This window comes from Dendrobates tinctorius, unplaced genomic scaffold (genome assembly GCF_039654945.1).
Source record: "Dendrobates tinctorius isolate UK_male_01 unplaced genomic scaffold, ASM3965494v1 ptg000388l, whole genome shotgun sequence".
NCBI classification, from domain to species: Eukaryota; Metazoa; Chordata; class Amphibia; order Anura; family Dendrobatidae; genus Dendrobates; species Dendrobates tinctorius.
Window position 1 is genome coordinate 6,963,149 of NW_027362054.1, and position 22,172 is coordinate 6,985,320.

General features: G+C 41.6%; 1 protein-coding gene across 3 annotated transcripts in view; it reads right to left on the bottom strand.

The window, feature by feature from the left end:
* The window catches only part of ITGA7 (integrin subunit alpha 7), a 278,566-nt gene that overhangs the window by 2,750 nt on the left and 253,644 nt on the right, over positions 1 to 22,172 (bottom strand). For all 3 annotated transcript variants that reach the window (XM_073563440.1, XM_073563441.1, XM_073563438.1), the window contains 10 exons: positions 18,894 to 19,077; positions 18,140 to 18,223; positions 17,751 to 17,830; positions 16,922 to 16,999; positions 16,673 to 16,775; positions 14,095 to 14,277; positions 13,909 to 14,013; positions 10,631 to 10,744; positions 10,448 to 10,546; positions 9,453 to 9,578 (listed from right to left, as the gene is read on the bottom strand). In XM_073563440.1, coding sequence (XP_073419541.1) covers positions 9,453 to 9,578; positions 10,448 to 10,546; positions 10,631 to 10,744; positions 13,909 to 14,013; positions 14,095 to 14,277; positions 16,673 to 16,775; positions 16,922 to 16,999; positions 17,751 to 17,830; positions 18,140 to 18,223; positions 18,894 to 19,077 — 1,156 coding nt within the window. The remainder of the gene's footprint in view (positions 1 to 9,452; positions 9,579 to 10,447; positions 10,547 to 10,630; positions 10,745 to 13,908; positions 14,014 to 14,094; positions 14,278 to 16,672; positions 16,776 to 16,921; positions 17,000 to 17,750; positions 17,831 to 18,139; positions 18,224 to 18,893; positions 19,078 to 22,172) is intronic.

The following is a 22,172-nucleotide window of genomic DNA, read 5'->3' on the forward strand; positions in this document are numbered from 1 at the left end:
GGGGGCTGTGCCGGCCTGCCGGGGGGCTGTGTGGACTGCCCGGGGTCTGTACCGGCCTGCCGGGGGGCTGTGCCGGCCAGCCGGTGGTCTGTGCACCCTGTGGGGGTCTGTACCGGCCTGCCGGGGGGCTGTGCCGGCCTGCCGGGGGGCTGTGCTGATGTCCGGGGGTCTGTGCAAGCATCGTCCGATGGGACTACAAGTCCCATCTGGCGATGCCTGCTACCATGACAGTGATTGACACATTAGCCAATGATGGGACAGTAGTAGTCCCATCATCCGGCTAATGTGTTAAATGTTAAAAAAAAATAAAAAAAAAAATACTACATACATACTACATACATACTACATGCTACATACATACTACATATATACTACATACATACTACATGCTACATACATACTACATATATACTACATGCATGCTACATACATACTACATGCTACATACATACTACATATATACTACATGCATGCTACATACATACTACATGCTACATATATACTACATATATACTACATGCATGCTACACACATACTACATGCTACATACATACTACATATATACTACATGCATGCTACATACATACTACATACATACTACATGCTACATACATACCACATATATACTACATACATACTACATGCATGCTACATACATACCACATACATACTACATACATACTACATACATACTACATGCATGCTACATACATACTACATACATACTACATGCTACATACATACCACATATATACTACATACATACTACATGCATGCTACATACATACTACATGCTACATACATACCACATATATACTACATACATACTACATGCATGCTACATACAATACATACATAGACATACAGTACATATAACATAGAGTAACATACTTACCAATATTTGTCACATTGTTCCCCGAAGCCATTGTCTTTTACGGAATAAATATTAACATAACAAACCACAAAAATACTCACCCACGATCCGAAGCAGTCCACGAGTGTGTCCCACGACGATCTTGGGTAGAGAACTGCAGCATCAGCTGATGCTGCCGTTCTCTACGGGCTGCAGGAATCCAATGACGGAAGGTAGGTATCCTTCCGCACTGTATTCCTCCGCCACTTAAAAAAAAAAAGTCCCTAGTCTCACTTTATGCCATTGCTGCGTGGGAAATTCCCACACATGCAGTATGTATGTAGCATGCATGTAGTATATATGTAGTATGTATGTAGCATGCATGTAGTATATATGTAGTATGTATGTAGCATGTAGTATGCATGTAGTATATATGTAGTATGTATGTTGCATGTAGTATATATGTGGTATGAATGTAGCATGTATGTAGTATGAATGTAGCATGTATGTAGTATGCATGTTGCATGTAGTATATATGTAGTATGTATGTTACATGTAGTATGCATGTTGTATGTATGTAGCATGTATGTAGCATGTAATTTTTTTTTTTTTTAATTTTTTTTTACATTCAACACATTAGCCGGATGATGGGACTACTACTGTCCCATCATTGGCTAATGTGTCAATCACTGTCATGGTAGCAGGCATCGCCCGATGGGACTTGTAGTCCCATCGGACGATGCCTGCACAGACCCCGAAGCCTGCACAGACCACCGGCAGGCCGGTACAGCCCCCCGGAGCCTGCACAGCCCCCCGGCAGGCCGGCACAGCCCCCCGGCAGGCCGGCACAGCCCACCGGAGCCTGCACAGACCACCGGCAGGCTGGCACAGCCCCCCGGCAGGCCGGCACAGACCACCGGAGCCTGCACAGACCCCCTGGCAGGCCGGCACAGCGCCCCGAAAGGCCCGTACAGACCCCAGAGAGGCTGTACAAGGCAAAAACAGGGTTTTTCTTATTCCGATACCGGAAGTCCCATAGACTTGAATGGGACTTCCGGTATCGGAATCGGCGATACCGATACTTTTTTTTAAGATCGGCCGATCCATTCCGATCCGATACTTTGAAGTATCGGACGGTATCGCTCAACTCTAGTAACAAAGCATACATAAAGTTACTAAATTATCACAGAGTGCATATAGTGCATGGCAATGTATGGCAATTAGGAATAGACCGCCAAACAGTATATATGTAGATATATATCTCTTTATACCAGCTCCATCAATCAAGTAAACAGCTAGATACACAGATCATTATCAGGTAACAGGTGACCATTCACCATGGTTAGACAGATACAGTGGGGCAAAAAAGTATTTAGTCAGTCAGCAATAGTGCAAGTTCCACTGTATAGGCGTCTGTAATTTACATCATAGGTAGACCTCAACTATGGGAGACAAACTGAGAAAAAAAAATCCAGAAAATCACATTGTCTGTTTTTTTTTCATTTTATTTGCATATTATGGTGGAAAATAAGTATTTGGTCAGAAACAAAATTTCATCTCAATACTTTGTGATATATCCTTTGTTGGCAATGACAGAGGTCAAACGTTTTCTGTAAGTCTTCACAAGGTTGCCACACACTGTTGTTGGTATGTTGGCCCATTCCTCCATGCAGATCTCCTCTAGAGCAGTGATGTTTTTGGCTTTTCGCTTGACAACTCGGACTTTCAACTCCCTCCAAAGGTTTTCTATAGGGTTGAGATCTGGAGACTGGCTAGGCCACTCCAGGACCTTGAAATGCTTCTTGCGAAGCCACTCCTTCGTTGCCCTGGCGGTGTGCTTTGGATCATTGTCATGTTGAAAGACCCAGCCACGTTTCATATTCAATGCCCTTGCTGATGGAAGGAGGTTTGCACTCAAAATCTCACGATACATGGCCCCATTCATTCTTTCATGTACCCGGATCAGTCGTCCTGGCCCCTTTGCAGAGAAACAGCCCCAAAGCATGATGTTTCCACCACCATGCTTTACAGTAGGTATGGTGTTTGATGGATGCAACTCAGTATTCTTTTTCCGCCAAACACGACAAGTTGTGTTTCTACCAAACAGTTCCAGTTTGGTTTCATCAGACCATAGGACATTCTCCCAAAACTCCTCTGGATCATCCAAATGCTCTCTAGCAAACTTCAGACGGGCCCGGACATGTACAGGCTTAAGCAGTGGGACGCGTCTGGCACTACAGGATCTGAGTCCATGGTGGTGTAGTGTGTTACTTATGGTAGGCCTTGTTACATTGGTCCCAGCTCTCTGCAGTTCATTCACTAGGTCCCCCCGCGTGGTTCTGGCATTTTTGCTCACCGTTCTTGTGATCATTCTGACCCCACGGGGTGGGATTTTGCGTGGAGCATCAGATCGAGGGAGATTATCAGTGGTCTTGTATGTCTTCCATTTTCTAATTATTGCTCCCACAGTTGATTTCTTCACTCCAAGCTGGTTGGCTATTGCAGATTCAGTCTTCCCAGCCTGGTGCAGGGCTACAATTTTGTTTCTGGTGTCCTTTGACAGCTCTTTGGTCTTCACCATAGTTGAGTTTGGAGTCAGACTGTTTGAGGGTGTGCACAGGTGTCTTTTTATACTGATAACAAGTTTAAACAGGTGCCATTACTACAGGTAATGAGTGGAGGAAAGAGGAGACTCTTAAAGAAGAAGTTACAGGTCTGTGAGAGCCAGAAATCTTGATTGCTTGTTTCTGACCAAATACTTATTTTCCACCATAATATGCAAATAAAATGAAAAAAAAACAGACAATGTGATTTTCTGGATTTTTTTTTCTCAGTTTGTCTCCCATAGTTGAGGTCTACCTATGATGTAAATTACAGACGCCTCTCATCTTTTTAAGTGGTGGAACTTGCACTATTGCTGACTGACTAAATACTTTTTTGCCCCACTGTATATGATGCCTAAGAAGCATAGTAATAAGAGAGGAAGCATAAATTACCTAATGAAATGGCGGGCAGAGGCTCCAGCAGTCAGCAATCCACCCCAACGATCGTTTCGGAGGGTTACTCCTTCATCAGCCCACTGCAGCCAATTTTTATTTTTGTGTTTTGCTTTCTCATCCTCATTTTCCATTAACATTCTTGTTTTTCTGTCTACTTTGCAGTATAAGGGCTTGTTTTTTTTGTGAGTCTTGTTATAGTTTTTTAATGACCCCATTTATTTTACCATGCAATGTACTTGAAAACGAGAAAATAATTTCAAGTGTGGCAAAATTGAGGAAAACTGGCAATTCTGCCATTCTTTCTTTTGAGTTTTGTTTTTCTGGAGTTCATTGTGTGGTAGAAATAATGTGACAACATGATTCTTCAGGTCAATACGATTACAGTAATACCAAACATATAGTGTTTTTTATTGGTGAAAATAAATTCAGAAATTTGTAAATAAAAAAATTTGTTCTGGGCTGCCTTTTAAGATTTCAGTCAAATGAGATGTAGGATGGCTTGTTATTTTAGGGGAAAGCTGACATTTATAATTATACCATTTTGGTATGCATGTGATGTTTTGATCACTTTTTATTACATATTTCTGCAGAGGTGTCAAATAAACGGCATCTCTGGCATTTCAATTGTTTTTTTTTACCATGTGGGTTAAAAAATATATATTTTGATAGACTGGACTTTTAATATAACAAAACATTTTATTTTTATTTGTAAAATACTTTATTTTAATGTGGTAAAAAGTGGGGTTATTCAACTGCTTCTTTAAAAAATTTTTTAGTACTGTAGCAAAACCAGGTAGGATTGGGTTAGGTTAAATCCTAGCAAATGTAGGTCTTAATTAGATGCACCTGACAAGCTATGATTAAGAACCAGGAAATGGGTTCACCTTGTGTCAGTCTGCTGGAGTTGGTGAGTGACCTGCCAAACGTGAGCTATAGCTGGGAGAGAGACAAGCCGAATGGAGACTGCACAGTTCAGCTAGGAAAGCTGAGCAGTCTGTGTGTTGGAGCTGTAGAGTAACGTGTGGAAGTTGCAGCCTGTTCAGAGTGAATTGTGCATGGAGTTGTACACTTCTGTTGGGAGCTGAAAACTGTAGGAGCTCAGGCTGAAGGTGATACAGAGACTGGTAGCACCGTACTTCTTCTGTGTATAAAGTTTGCTTTGGGATAAAGAACCATATTCGGTTTTATTAAGCCCGCACTGATATATGTGCCTGCTCAATGAACTGTTTATTTGCTGTCACACCTGTGCCCAAAAGAGGCTGTTTTGGTTTTTAATCCCTTGAAGTTTTATGAATCAATAAAACTGCCCATGTTTGGACCAAACTGCATTACCTGTGTAAACACTACCTAATGCCTACCTGAGAGCATGAATCCCTACAGTATGTTTAAAAAAAATTGTTTTACACTTTTTTTTTTAATCCCCTTTGGAGCAATTGAACCAGCGATCAGAGTCTCCTATAAAGCTCAGCCTGGGGCTGAGTTTCACAAGAATACTGACATGGCAGCCACAGGTGATGGCAACCATTGGCACCCCTCAGTCACATTGTGAGAGGGCTGATGGATGCATGGAACGGAGCATCAATATGGCAGACCCAGAGGCCTTCAGTAGGCCACCGGCTGCCATGCCAACCCATCAGCATCTCATGATCACATTGCAGAGGTTCCAGTGTGGAAAATGAATAGCGTACCCCCAGAGGATCAACATTTAAGGGGTTAAAAGCAGCGATCGAAGCTCAGCTCTATTGGGTACAGTGTAGGCTCAGTTCATGAGTTCATGCAGTACTCCTGCACCCGTCATACGGTGACATACGCTGTATATATACATTTTGGTAAGAGATTAATGAATGGATGGTTCACATGCATCATGCATCATTTCTTTATCCTAGAAAAGGAAAGAAAACCACATTCTGCTTGGAGTAAGCCAAAAACAAACATAGAATGCATTATCAAAACAAATGTCGAAATCAAAATCGAGATTTTTGCTATTTTAACATTTTAAAGGGGTGATCTTGAGATAAAAGGAAGTATCTGACATTGAAAAAAGTGGAAAAAACTTCACCTAAAGCTGTAATAAAATATGCTCTTGCTCCCACTATGCCCCCCCCTTTAAGGCTAAGTTCACATGATGAACTTTTGATGAGTATCTGATGTTGCAGACTTTCCTTTTCTTATTGTTATCTTTATTGATAAAGTCATGTGTGGAGTACAGTGGCCAAAAGTGTTGGCAGTGGCACCCTTGACATTGTTCCAGAAAATTACTGCAATTACACATGTTTTGTTATACACGTGTATTTCCTTTTTGTGTATTGGAACAACACACAAAAAAACTGTCAAAAAAAAGGGCAAATTGGACATAATTTCATACAAAACCCCCCAAATGGGCAGGAAAAAAATTGTTGGCATCTTCAACTTAATATTTAGTTGCACGCTCTTTGGAATAAATAACTGCAATCAATTGCCCTATAACCACCAAGCTTCTTACACCTCTCAATTGGAATTTTTGAGCACTCTTCTTTTGCAAACTGCTCCAGGCCTCCACTTTTGAAGAGTGCCTTCTGCTAACAGCAATTTTTAGATTTCTCCACGTGTTCAATGGGATTTAGATCTGCACTCAATGTTGGCCACTTCAGAACTTTCCAGCTCTTCTTTTCCATCAATTTCTGGGTGCTTCTTAAAGTATGTTTGTGGTCATTGTCCTACTTATAACTGGCCACTACATTACGACCGAAAATCGTTTGGTAATCTTCAGATTTCATGATGCCTTGCACACAATCATGGCACCCATTGCCACGAAAAGCAAAACAACCCCAAAACATCTTTGATCCTGCACCATATTTGACTGTAGGTACTGTATTCTTTTTTTTGTATGCCTCATTCGATAAACAGCAAAATGATGTGCTTTACCAAAAAGCTCTATTTTGGTCTGTCCACAAGACGCTTTCCCAGAAGGATTTTGGCTCACACATACATTTTGGCAAACTGCAGTCTTGCATTTTATGACTCTGTGTAAGCAGTGGGGTCCCCCTGGGTCTGCTGCCATAGCGTTTCATTTCATTCAAATGTCAATGGATAGTCCGTGCTGACACTCATGCACCCCGAGCCTCCAGGACAGCTTGAATTTCTTAGGAACTTGATGGGGACTGCTTATCCTCCATCCAGACTATCCTGCGTTGCAACCTTTCATCAATTTTTCTCTGCTGTTCAAGTCTAGGGAGATTAACTACAGTGCCATGGATAGTAAACTTCTAATTTTGCACATTGTGTATACAAAAACATCAGGATCTCTGGAGATGGACTTGTAAGCTTGAGATTGTTGATTTTGTTCAATAATTTTTGTTCTCAAGTTGTCTGACAGTTTTCTTCTCCTCTTTCTGTCCTTCATGCTTACTGTAGAACACACAGACACACAATGCAAAGATTGAGTCAACTTCTCCCCTTTTTATCTGGTTTCAGGTGTGATTTCCATATTGCCCACACCTGTCATTTGCCACAGGCGAGTTTGAACGTTTATCACATGCTTGAAACAAAGTTGTTTACCCACAATTTTGGAAAGGTGCCAACAACTTTGTCCGGCCCATATTTTGGGTTTTTATTGTGAAATTACATCCAATTTGCACTTTTTTTTTGTGTTGTTCCAATACACACAATGGAAATAAACATGTAGAACAAAACAGGTGTACCCACAATAATTTTCTGGGAGAAATACTTTCATTTTCTGGAACAATTTAAAGGGTGCCAACACTTTGGGTCATGACTGTACATGTTTCCAATGTGGAAATGCATGCACTAAAAATGCATGTGCGTTGTTTACCTGCAGATTTTCCGCATCTAATACACAAGTTTATAGTAAAAATCCATACAGAAGACTCAGCGTACCAGCAAGGGAAATTGACAAGTTGTGGATTTAAAACACGCACTGCAGGTCAGCCTACGAAGCGTAAAAAAAAAAAAGGCACAGCATACATGAGATTTCTTTAAATCCCATCCACTTTGCTGGAACTGTAAGATGCTATGTTTTTGAAGTACCGATACTACATAGCGTCAAAAACTCACCAAAAAACTCATCGTGAGCACACAGACTAAGAGAGAATTTAAAAAATCGAAAAGGCATATAAACATACAAATGACAAATCAAAAATGTCCTTTTTGTAAAATTCACCACAAATTCAACTAAAACACTAAACTTGCAACTATAAAAGGGATATGAGAAATAAATGCATAAAAAATGATTTTGGCAGCCTAACAAATGTACATGAGCCCAACGGATAAAAAGTGGCTTGTCAATTATCATTTCAGATCAAACAGTTGTTAAGGGGTGCAGTAAATGTATATTCAACAATGGATTAGTTACCAATAATCTCAATGTTACACCTAGAAAACCAAGCAGTATGCAAAAACTCATATCACACACGTGCTGGGTGTTACCATCTAGTCCTCCTCCTCGGCTTGCCTAACTATCTCAGAGGGCTGCAGCCCCAGTTGTGCTCGGTAGTAATTTGTGGTATACTTGGCTTCCGCTGACTCTCTCTTGAAGAAACCACACTGGAAGGACCATTGGAAAAAATGTTGAGCTACAAATTGTCAAGGTTCATCAAGCAGGAAGACATACTGACGCTAAATAAACTAAAGTTCTACTAATTAAAGGGGAGTCTGTCATCCCACATTTACACTTCAAACTAACCAAATAGCCTCAGGAGTAGTGATGAGCGAAAGTGCTCGGATAAGTTATTATTCGAGCATGCTCGGATGCTAAACAGTCGCATCACATGCAGGGATGGCCTGTTTGTTAGACAATCCCTGCATGTGTTGCGGCTGTCGAACAGCCGCGAAACATGGAGCCGCGGGGACTTGAACATATTTTTCAAACACGCTGAGGTCACTCGGTTATTACAGGAGCATGGTCGGATAACATCTTATCCCTCCACGTTCACTCATCACTACTTAGTAGAAGATAGAGCAACAGTAAAAAATGGTTATTACTGCCACTCTATGTTGATTGACAGCTGTGACTTTCCTTGAGCCAGCATTGCCAGAAGATAAACCTGTTAAGTGATCACTGTCCCTGTGCAGACTTCTGACTTTGGTATCTTCCATGCTGATACATCGGTGCAGTGTGCACGCTTAGCCATCGCTCTATTCACTATCTATTGGAGCGGTGAACACCACCACCACTTTATTCACATGGAAGACAAGGGGATAAATAATATTGCCCCTTTAAGTAGGTACCTGGCCCAGTATCAAAATAAGTACCAGTAGAATATTGAGGTACGTGTTTTTAAAGCTAGTACTATCAAATATTGGCAGAGAGAAAAATGTATTAGGGAAGTAGAGGACTATAATGTGAATGAATGTGTAGAACAAAACCTAAAGCAGTAAGTAAAAACTTCTGGATAGGGCAAACTGTATAAAGCCATTGTGTCAGGCTGAATCATGTGCGTTACTAGACACAGATCTCTGTAATACTGTACATCTAGCATGTGATGTCACCGTTACAGGTGGATCCACTGATACGATACCTTCACCGTCACCCCTCCTACTGGCATTAGTATGGTATGCAATCAATATGTATTCTTTACATAAGAAAAAGTTATATGTCTTACCTTCCAGAGGATTAAAACTAACAGTAAGAGGAGCAGAATGCCAGCAAGCACTGCAATAAGGATAATCCACCAGGGAATGCCACCATGAACCACAACATCCAGGTCTGAATACAGCATCATGGATATCTGCAAACATATCCACAATAAAGGATAAAACAGTAATATTTTTCACACAATATTAAAGAGGTTATCCACTACTTAAGGATAAGTCGTCAATGTATAAATTGTGGGGGCGACACTCAATTAGGCTAATTTCACATTAGTGTTTTTTTGCGCAGCGCATCGTGCGCAATAGAAACGCATGCAAAAAACTCATCATGCGTTTTTGCATGCATTTGCGTTTTTTATGCGCATTGGTTCTCTACGGGTTAAAACCAGTGTCTACACATTTTTACGCCAAAAACGCATGCGCACGAATGCGCACAAAAACACAGATACGCATGTCCATGTGCACGCCTGCGTTCCCATAGACTGTAATGCGTTATTTTGTCGCATTCCGTGCGCAAGTGTGTGCATGCGTTTTTTTTACGCCTTTCGGCGGACCCAAAAATGCAACAGGTTGCGACTGGTGCGCCTAAGTGCACACCTTTAAAAAGCGCATGCGCACGAAAATGCATACGAACGCGCATGCAAACGCAAGACCATGCGCACGCCATGTTAAATATAGGTACGCATAACGCATGCGCATGGACGCGCACGATGCACTGCGCAAAAAAACGCTAAAGAGAAACCAGCCTTATGGAGTTATGTAATTGGACAGTTCTGTCCCACAACAAGAACAGATGATAGGCAGGAGTGCCCGCATAGATCAGACATTGATGTCATATCAATGTTAAAGTAGTGGACAACCTCTTTAAATTAATTAATCCTTCTCTACAGGTACAATATTGGTGATAAAAAAAATGCAAAATAATCAAATTATTTTCTGCAAATATGGCCATACTATGCCCTTTACAGAATACAATCTAGACATTATTGAAGATATTAGTTGGTACCTGTGTCGTAGCATCTCTTAGCACCAGGTTCTTAACAGTGGACTTGACGGTAATGTTCGCCCTGATTACGACCTCTATGTTACTACCAGATGGATAATCCTATAGATAAAATGAGAAAATATATCAAATAAAGGCTGAAATCTGTAACAACGTAAGTAAAAATATAATAATAGATATAGTCACCTCTAAAAAGCTGCTATTCCAAAGCCGGCCATGAACATTGAGCACCACCTGCTGGTCAAAACTGTACAGTGGACATTGAAATACTACACAGTGTGCAGTTCCTCGTTCACAGTCCTTAAAAAAAAAAAAAAAAAAAAGAGCGCGTCAAGACATTCAGTAGTGTATGCTGTGCTATGGCAGGAATTGTTCTATAGTTCAATATGTATAAGTGGACTAGTTCAGTTGTATGCACAGTGTATTGACACTACTGCAAAAGAACCCACACCTCCATTTTTTGAGTAGGCTGAGCACCAGCACTCTAACAATCCTGGCCATTGTTGTAGATTTCAGAAGAATCACTCATCACTCTGTGATACAGGAAAGATGTATATCTTTGTACCGTGTTAGCCAGTAGATAGAAAAATATTCAGGATTGAGAGTCCTCAGTAGTTGATACCTTTTAATGGCTAACTGAAAAGATGGTAATACATTGCAAGCTTTCGAGACTACTCAGGTCTCTTCATCAGGCTAGACTAATACAAAATCTGAAGTCACATATTTATGCACAATACAGCCTAGAAAAAATGCAATAGATAAGACAAGTGACGTGAAGCAGAACTATCAATATGGGAGAGGGAGAAACATAAATATAAACATTGGACCAGTTCATAGATAAGGAGTCTGGATGTTTTATGGTCCTCTGATTGGGGTCTAGTTCTGTGTTGCCCTGCAAGGTTTTAAAAGGAAATTCCTTAATTGATGTAAAAAGACATAAATCCATGCGACACATTCATTCCAGCACTGAGAGTGTCAAAGTTCGTCATAAATTTGTACTCCCAAACTCGTCTCTCTCTCTGAGATGTGAAGTTACCTTTCAATACCAGTAATTTCATATCCATGCTGCTGTGATCAGGGATACAGAAATGTTCTAATGTGGTGTACTTAATTATTTGTACTAAATGTCCAACTGGGGGTCTGTATGTGGGGGAGACAGGGCAAAAGCTTAGAACAAGGATGAATGCTCATCGTCACACAATAAGAGAAAAAAGAATGGATCTACCTGTGGCAAAACATTTCTGTATCCCTGATCACAGCAGCATGGATATGAAATTACTGGTATTGAAAGGTAACTTCACATCTCAGAGAGAGAGACGAGTTTGGGAGTACAAATTTATGACGAACTTTGACACTCTCAGTGCTGGAATGAATGTGTCGCATGGATTTATGTCTTTTTACATCAATTAAGGAATTTCCTTTTAAAACCTTGCAGGGCAACACAGAACTAGACCCCAATCAGAGGACCATAAAACATCCAGACTCCTTATCTATGAACTGGTCCAATGTTTATATTTATGTTTCTCCCTCTCCCATATTGATAGTTCTGCTTCACGTCACTTGTCTTATCTATTGCATTTTTTCTAGGCTGTATTGTGCATAAATATGTGACTTCAGATTTTGTATTAGTCTAGCCTGATGAAGAGACCTGAGTAGTCTCGAAAGCTTGCAATGTATTACCATCTTTTCAGTTAGCCATTAAAAGGTATCAACTACTGAGGACTCTCATCACTCTGTGGACATCGTGGGAAAATGAAATGTTTTACTTGGCACATGGAGCAGCCATTATCTGCCTCATAGAAGATTACAGGAAGGGAACTGAACACCGCAAACTAGAGAGGTCGTACAGCAGAGTCTAGGGAAGAACGAGACATGTAGCACTAAACTATAACTATTAAATAGTCACTGTCCTGTCAACAAACTTTACCTAAATCAATAGTGCAAGCAAATATAAGAAACTTTGTAATATATCCTACAAGAGAAATTGGATTCTCTTCACCTATGACACTCTTCTTTGCCTCCTCCCCCATGCCTCCTGAACTCACCAACAGCTCAAATCCATCATGGTCATAGCAGCACGGACTGTCAGTACAGTGAAGAATCAGATTACATCTCCTTATTATACTCTATAGAGAGGAGACAGGGAGGAGAAGAAAGAGGCACTGACACAGAAAAGCAGATCTGTGCTGCAACTTCTCTAGAGAGTAATTTATCAAATCTTAGAGCTGGATTCACAACTACACTGCTCAGATCTGCTGTATATTGTCCTCCATGCTTCTGTCTCTGTGTAACAGAGTAAGAAGAACGGGAGTCAATCTCTCTGTATATGTGTATATGAGACATCATAGCAGCTAATCCACACCCACTAGCTCAGAGACAGTGAAACTTAGAGGATACAGATGGAAATACTGGTGAAAAATGCAAAATACAATTCATATAACAGTCAGAAATAGTGATATGCTTCATGTACACACACGCACACGTTTCTTGAAATGATAGGTATACTATTACACAGTGCCCTCTGTTTCCTGCTTAAGATAGGTCAGGTGGCATAAGCCTGCAGCTGCTGTACACTCCAAAAGCATTAAGTATCTCAAATGTTTCTGCTCAAGGTGCAAAGTCCAATGACTTTGACACTTTAAAGGGGTTGTCCAATAAATGAAAGTGTCCACTTAATTATTGCTTACATGGTATAGTATTTTTATTTTCATTTTAGCTTGCTTTGATTGGCGACCCCTGATATTCCTTCAGAAAGTGTTTGTGCATATCCATCCAGTGGGATTTTCACTTGGAAACATGCGTGTGCAGAAACACTGACTGGGCTGGTGAATCTAGCTCACCTCATTCAAACAGGAGAAGGAGATTAGATACCCAGTGTTAAGTCAGCTAAGGTCAGGGCTGGGCTAATCAGGAAGAGGTGCACACCATACACTATGGGGAACCTGGCTACATAAGTCTTTTGTAGGACATACTTTCAAAACTTAAAAAGGTTGTCAACTTCTGGACAAACCGATCCTCATTGGTAAAGCACCCAACATAGAATTAATAAAAAACATATGCTGACCTGCAATACTGGCGCCACTCCTCTGATGTTACCACTGTGTCTCCTGATGGTCACATGACATCCTCCGCTATTCCATTAAAGCGGATATCAGCGGAAAGAATACTTGATCAGCAACCTCTGATTGGCTGCAGTGATCACGTGACATAACGATGTCAAATTACCACCAGAGAAAAAGCACCACCATTAGAGGACTGGCACTAGTACAGGAGATATGTGTGTATGTATGTATATATATATATATATATATATATATATATATACACACACACACATATATTTCATTTTAGGTGGGACACTAGCGATTGGGATGGGACTGTCCAATAGCACTCAACCCCTTTAGAATGCACCATGTATTTCTCTGATTTACATATTTACATGGTTGAATGTATCATGCTATTACCAAGACAACATCCTTCTTCTTAGTCGGATACGTTAGCGACCATCGACTTGCAGAGCGCTGACTGGTAATCGGTACCAATGAACTGGAATCAGACCTCACTGTATCCTAGAGAACAAGAAAAGAGATAAAGTTGGACAATGTGGGGTCGTCTCTGTATGGACATGATTATACAGAGCAGGTACTTACCAGTCTGAGGGGGTTGACCGCACTTATTGGGCTACACTCCATACTACGCCCTGACTGCTCCTTCTCCTTTAATTGAATCTTCATTGGGTACAGGAGCCATTTTCCATTTGCCATTTCATGTGGCCACATAAGATTTAGGTATGCAGAGCCCAGGGTACGTAAAGACTTTCCTCTGTTTGAGACCTAAAGAACAGTAAAAACTACTAAGAAAAAACTTGATTGCACTGACTTTATATGCAGAAAAACTGTGCTTCAGCCATTTAAGGTCTTTTGGAGAAATTTACTTGGAATTAACTGGGAGAGGACAGGGCGAAACTCAGTCCAACAAATGTAGTAATTAAAATTATAGGGCAAATCTTCACCTATTCATAAGTATAGAAGATGCAAAGAAAAACCCACAAATAACATCAGCTGAAATACTGGACTCTCTGAAAACTAGTGGTCTGGCTGTTTCAAGATGCACAATAAGGAGGCACTTGAAGAAAAATGGGAAGCATGGTTGTGTTGCAAGAAGAAAGCCAAATGACCCTGATCAAAAGTTCACATACCCCATTTCTTAATAGCGCGTATTGCCCCTCTAACATCAATGACAGCTTGAAGTCTTTTGTGGTAGTTGTGGATGTGGTTCTTTATTTTCTCAGATGGAAAAGCTGCCCACTCTTCTTGGCAAAAAGCCTCCAGTTCCTGTAAATTCCTGGGCTGTCTAGCTTGAACGCATGAACTGCGTGCTTGAGATCTCCCCAGAGTGGCTCAATGATATTGAGGTCAGGAGACTGAGATGGCCACTCCAGAACCTTCACTTTGTTCTGCTGTAACCAATGACAGGTCGACCTGGCCTTGTGTTTTGGATCGTTGTCATGTTGGAACGTCCAAGTACGTCCCATAAGCAGCTTCCGGGCTGATGATTGCAAATTTGCCTCCAGTATTTGCTGATAATGTGCTGCATTCATCTTTCCTTCAACTTTGACCAAGTTTCCTGTGCTTTGTAGCTCAGCAAGCCACCTCTGAGCTTCACAGTAGGAATGGTGTTCCTTTCATCACAGGCCTTGTTCACCTCTCTCCAAATGTAATGTTTATGGTTGTGGCCAAAAAGTTTAATTTTGGTCATCACTCCAAATTACCTTGTTTCAGACATTTTGAGGATGGTCTCGGTGCTGTTTTGCGTATTGTAGACGAGATACTTTGTGGCATTTGCGCAGTAATGGCTTTCTTGTGGTGACTCGACCATGCAGCCCATTTTTCTTCAAGTGCCTCCCTATTGTGCATCTTGAAACAGCCACACCGCTAGTTTTCAGAGTCCAGTATTTCAGCTGATGTTACAACCACTAACCATGAGTGGAGAAAAAGTTTTGGTGTTATCATTAATATTCTCTGAAAAAAAGGCCAAGATAGCAAAAATTCTGCGGGGGTATGTAAATTTTTTAACACAACTGTATATATAATCCCATAGCACCTTACAGACATTATCATCACTATCCTCGATGGGGCTCACAATCTTTATTCCCTATCAGTATGTCTTTGGAATGTGGGAGGTAACGGGAAAACAAGGAGGAAACCCACGCAAACTCCTGGCAATGTTGTCTTTGGTGGGATTTGAACCCTCGACTCCAGTGCTGCAGAGAAACAGTGATATCCACTGAGCCAATATGCTGCCACAGCAGTAATGTAGCTCCCGAGGGGCAGAGTAGGTGGTTGCACAGGGCCCCGCACAAATAAGGGCCCACCTGGAGCTGCGCTACCCTTAACTATGTAGGTGTGCACAGCTCGCCGATACAGTTAAGTACCGCAGTGGAGCAAGGAAACATGATATCCCTACACTACCACTTTCCATTCTGTAGACCGCAGGTCGCTTTAAGCCTGTGATCTACAGAACGGCCAAGGCACAGACTCAAGCACAGGACGTCAGAGTCCCGGCGCAGTGACATCATCGTGCCGCATCCAAACTCTGATGTTCTGTGTGTGCGTCGGTGTCATCGTGTTGGTCCGCTGGGACCTTGCTGGTGGACTCGCCAGGATTCTGCATTAGGTGAGTACTGTATATGTTTTTTTATTATTTTAATTAAAACTTAAGGGGGCATCATAAACAATTGGGACCCTGAAACAGTGGGTGGGCCCTCATACATTTTAGGGACTACTGTAGGGGCCATTATGCAGTTTAGGGGCTAATACAGTGGCCATTATACAGTTTGGGAGTTAACGTGGGGGCCATTATACAGTGTGGGGGCTATTCTACAGTTTGGGGGCTAATGTGGGGGCCATTATACAGTCTGAGGATTTATGTGGGGGACAGTATACAGTTTGAGATCTATTGCAGGAGCCATTATACAGATAGGGAGCAAGTGCAGGGGCCATTATACAATTTGGCAGGCTAATGAGGGTGTCATTATACAGTTTGGGGGCTAATGCAGTGGCGATTATACAGTTTGGGGGATAATGTGGTTGCTATTACACAGCGAAAATATGCAGCTATTCCACAGCTTGTGAACATTACCTGAAGAAGTTAACAGGTTTTCGCCACTAAGTACATGGGACAATGTGAATACATGACTATATGTAACATGGAAGTAAGTAAACTTACGGTAACTTCAATGTCTACGGGGCTGCCCACGTCCTCCTCATTCCTCATCACAGACTCGCCCTTTACCTCCCCGCTATAATACAGTCTATTAGGGGTGGCCTCCCTGTAACAGAAGAAAACAAAGTCCCTCTCAATATCACATGAGCTTTGTGGCAAACAATGCTGCACTTTATCTATATAATGATATTAAATAATTGATGCATGTCCGAGTAATAGGATTTGGGCTTTTTAATCATCATTTTTACTTACCCAGAGACAGACAGAGGAAGCTCAATAATCACTTTGGCTTTGGCAAACACAGACGTCAGGTTTCTCTGCTCACTTATCCTACAAGACACAAGTATATGAACAACTAATGCCGCACTGATCAAACAACCTACAACAGGAGCCCTGGTCCAATCTATTCTGGGTCTTTAGCATTGTCTGGAGCTGGAGACTTTGGTAAAATCAAATCTGGCAATCCACGAAAACCATCATAAGTGGGATCAACATTCAGACAATTTTTGCTTGAGATTTCTTATATCCTTTCTTAGGACCCCCAGTTATCACCAGAACTGGGGACTTAGGTCTACTATTCTGGCCTTGATGCAAAATTGCACCCAGAAGAAGATTCAGTGAGTGTCAGGTTGTGGCTTCGAGCAGCCCCTCTAATCAAAGTCTAAGGCCACGTTCACATGTTCAATACTTTGTGAGTTGTTTTTTTATCTCCGTAAAAGATCAGGAGTGGGTAAAAAATGCAGAAGTGGTGTTTCTATTAAGTAAACGTTTCCTCTGATTGTTCCATTCCCATTTCCTGATGTAAAATACTGACCAAATACTGAACGTGTGAACGTGGCCTAAAGCTCCGAAGACATGTAGGTGGTTGAGCGCTGCTCTCTGCTTAGAGATGTTTGTCAGCGCCGTGGACTTGGGTGGACTGACACCGTTCCCCTTCATGCAACCCCTCCAGACCGTGGTCTTGCAGCTTCCACAAAGCAATCATGATAGGTAACAAATGAACTGAAAACAAATCATTTCTTTTTTTTATAAACTACAGTCATATATTATCTACTGAACATTATATCAGACAGTGACTTACGTAGCCAGCTCTAGCATTACTTCCAACTCGGTGGTCTCGAGAGTAATTCCCTGGGTGCTGATAACCATGTAGAAAGTTACCTGAGGCAAAAGGACTATATGATTAGAGGGGATAAAACGAAATGTATCACCTGTTTTTGTTCTCTTTTTTTCAACTAATTTAAATGAGATACTGATAAATATTCTACTTTTGCCAATCATGATTCTAGGTATGGATATTTTGTCTGAGCTGGTGTTATTGTGAATGCTGGGTCATATCTTCTCTGTATATACTGTATGTGTGTTACCTTTCATTACTATGCTGCCTGTGATGATAATGAGAGGACTGCTAAAAAGCGAAGTTTGACCAATAAAGAACAGGTCACCTCCTAACAACAGTAGACTACACACCTCGGTATTTCTCTTCATAGGGTTGCCGAGTTCACACACTGCCTGTGAAGCGTTTTCATTGGAAGTGCAAAACACTGACTTTTCCTGGGAATGGAAAAACTGTATCTTAATAGCTATTAAACATTTTATTAGGATTATTCACAGACCCCTATTTATATGTGTGTCCAGGGTATTTAGATACACTGTCAGGGCAGCAAACTGAACCTTTCCCCATTTAAAGGGAATCTGACACCAGGTTTTTTCTACCTCAATTGAGAGCAGAGTAATGTAGGGCCAGGGACCCTGATTACAACCATGTATCACTGTTTTATCTGCTGCAAATCTAGCTGTTCTCTGAATGCTGAGCTCTGTATAACTCCGCCCACACCACTGATCGGTAGCTTTATGTAAACACTGTGAAAATCAGTGATGGGGGCGGGGTTATACAGGACTCATGAATATGAAGGACTACATAGCAGCAGGTAGTCTTCTAGTGATAATCTCCTGTAGATAAAACAGTGATTTTATCAAATCAGCAGGAAGCCCAGTAAGTGACACATCTCTGGAATCAGGGTTTCTGTCTCTACATTATGATGCTCTCAGATGAGGTGGCAAAACCCTAGTGCAGATTCCAATTTAGGCTGTGTTCAGGCGACTTGGAAATTACAACAATTTTTAACCAAAATTCGGCCAATTGTCTGTAAGAGCTCCTTTCTCCAAACAATCACCTATATGATTAAGCTCGACGTTTTCTAATATTTGCTATATTTCCTACCACAGCTGCCGGCCGGACGCCTGAGTAGGACATGGTTTCAGGGAAGGTTGCGATCAGCTGTGCCGCGTGAGCATCATCTCCATCAAGGTGTGGATGAAGTGGGTCTGATGGAAAATTATTTACTGTGATCTTCAGCACCACGTCCTTCTGGTCTGTCAGTGAAAACACTGGGATCATGTTCTCTCTATGAAAGCAAGTTACCAGTCATCAGGTGGGGTCATTTCTCCTCCAAAATTATAACATTTAGCATTTTCTTTACACCTTTATTTAAAGAGTAACCATTGTTTTCATTTGTATTTCAAAAATCAATAGAAAACGTGAAAATAAGGAACTTTGTAATATATTTTTTCAGAGAAATCTGCTTCTTTCGCTTCAAGAACTGATCAGTCATTATCAGCATTCTGAATACTGAGGTTAAATCTGTAATGAGCCAAGACAGACTTTCCCATTACTGAGATAGGACCTAGAATAATGCCCCATGATTGTCTCCTTAACAAATAATGATGCTGTTGGCACTGATACCGTGAGTGGCACTTGCTCTGCCATAGAGCTGTGAGCCACACATCAGGGGGCATGAGAGATACAGGAGGCTAACGAGACAGTGGTTGGAGACCCCCGCATTATACACTTCTCAGATCTAAGGGGTAACGTTTCTCCTTGTGGAGATTGACATGCCTGGCATGCCAGAGTGAGGAGGCTTATAGGCCATGCATCTGGGAAATGAAATATGCAAATTGCCTCCTCAGAGAAAAAGAGGATCTAAACTCTAGTGCCACCTATTGGAAGCTACTTCTAGTTGAAGTCCTCATCCTCCCTGAAGAGGCAATTTTCACACACTTCTCAGAGGCACATAGATTCCTTATAAATAGCAACTATTGATCAGACACATTCTGATCATCAGGACTGTATTGTACAAAAACATTTTGCACGTAAGAGGATTTGTTCACTTTGCCGGATAGTCAAGGCTATAAAAATTGTTTTATCAAGTAATTTACAGAGCATCATTTCCTTAAATGTCTCTAATACCTTACAGTTCTCTAAAACCAGCTGTGCTCCTACCGCAACCCTCATTGTCATCCATGTCTGCACCTCTAAGTGGTCCTGTCTGCTGTAGAAACTCCACTCCAGACTGGGCATTTTTCCCATTACAACACAGTATAAAGACGTGACTTCTTACAACTTTCCTACAGACTAATATTACTGGAATAATGATTTACAACAAACATATCAGGCAACTCCCGCAGGCGCCACTAGGGGGAGCTAGCGGCATAATTATTCCTATTTCTCCCGCTGTATGAATACATGAGCTGTGAGCTTCCCCTCCAAGGGCGATGTCATGTGACACTCTGCTGGCGGCACTGTTTCTGGGGGTAGCCTTCTGGCTCTGTTTCTGGGGGTAGCCTTCTGGCTCTGTTTCTGGGGGTAGTCTTCTGGCTCTGTTTCTGGGGGTAGTCTTCTGGCTCTGTTTCTGGGGGTAGCCTTCTGGCTCTGTTTCTGGGGGTAGCCTTCTGGCTCTGTTTCTGGGGGTAGCCTTCTGGCTCTGTTTCTGGGGGTAGTCTTCAGGCTCTGTTTCTGGGGGTAGTCTTCAGGCTCTGTTTCTGGGGGTAGTCTTCAGGCTGTTTCTGGGAGTAGTCTTCTGGCTCTGTTTCTGGGGGTAGTCTTCTGGCTCTGTTTCTGGGGGAAGTCTTCTGGCTCTGTTTCTGGGGGAAGTCTTCTGGCTCTGTTTCTGGGGGTAGTCTTCTGGCTCTGTTTCTGGGGGTAGTCTTCTGGCTCTGTTTATGGGGGTAGTCTTCTGGCTCTGTTTATGGGGGTAGTCTTCTGGCTCTGTTTCTGGGGGTAGTCTTCTGGCTCTGTTTCTGGGGGTAGCCTTCTGGCACTGTTTTTGGGGGTAGTCTTCTGGCTCTGTTTCTGGGGGTAGTCTTCTGGCTCTGTTTCTGGGGGTAGTCTTCTGGCTCTGTTTCTGGGGGTAGTCTTCTGGCTCTGTTTCTGGGGGTAGTCTTCTGGCACATTTTGGGAGTCATTAATGAGATGCAGTATGAACTCTATAGTTTTAAATCTTCCTGGAAATATAACTTTTTGTACTGGGCAAATCTTTACATTTCCTTTTAGATCCCAATTTTAGATGGTATGTCTTCCATTCTCAGGCAAAAATATATTTTATTATTCTTTTTTATATATTGTATTCCAGGTTTCTTTTTGTTGCAGGGAGATATGTTGTGATGACTACACTGTGCAAAAGTAAAGGAGAGGTAAAATCCTCCACCCTTGGTGAACCTTCTGTGTTATGAAATGGAGTCATTCAATGATTAGAGAGTGTTGCAGCGGCAGGGAAATCCCAGTCATAAATGTCATTAAATCATGGACAACGCTTCTGTTCTCTACGTCGTGGGTATTTCATACTCCTGAAGCGTCGGGGCAGCTCCTTCATGGCTTTTCTCGCACAGCAGACCACCAATTATGTAGTGTACTGCAACTCAGCTCCATTTACTAGTACTTTTCAATAATTAATATGAACTGCTTCTACATTATGAAAAAAAACACAGTAATAACAATTCTTATCTAAATTCTTCCATAATTTAAAATGATTGGAAATATAGTATGTGGAAAGTGAAGCTTTGCATACAGATGTAGCAGAGCTCAATATGTACTTTTTCTGATTTGTTTGAACCAAAATTGAGTTAAGTGTCAGCAGTCCCCAGTGATCCTGATAGTGTTGTGAATTGGCATTCTGCCAAGGGCTCCTGTGCCAGACTTCTCTGTCTGCAGCTTATCTCTAAAGAACACAATGATTAGCGGTCCGAAATCAGACATGTTGGATGCTTAACTCTCCTGACATCATCTGTCAGGGAAGCCCCCACACAGTAGACTGTTAGCGGAACCTGTCCATATCACAGTAATCTAATATGTAAGGTGACCTACAGGTTTGTTACTCTTGAAGAAATACTGTCACCAAGTTTTTTTCTACCTAATCTGAGAGCAGCATGAGGTAGAGGAGGAGATCTTGATTCCAGGGATGTGTCACTTACTGGGCTGCTTGGTGTAGTTTTTACAAAATCAGTGTTTTATCAGCAGGAGATTATCACTAGAGGACTATTTGGCCTCCTGCCCTGTAGTCCAATCACTTCCCCATCACTGCATAGTGTACACAGGAAGCAACCAATCAGTGGTGTGGGCGGGGTTATACAGAGAAATCAGAGAACTGGTAGATCTGTAGCATATAAATCAGTTTTAATCAAAACTGCAACAACCAGTAAAGTAAGAGATACATCGCAGGAATCA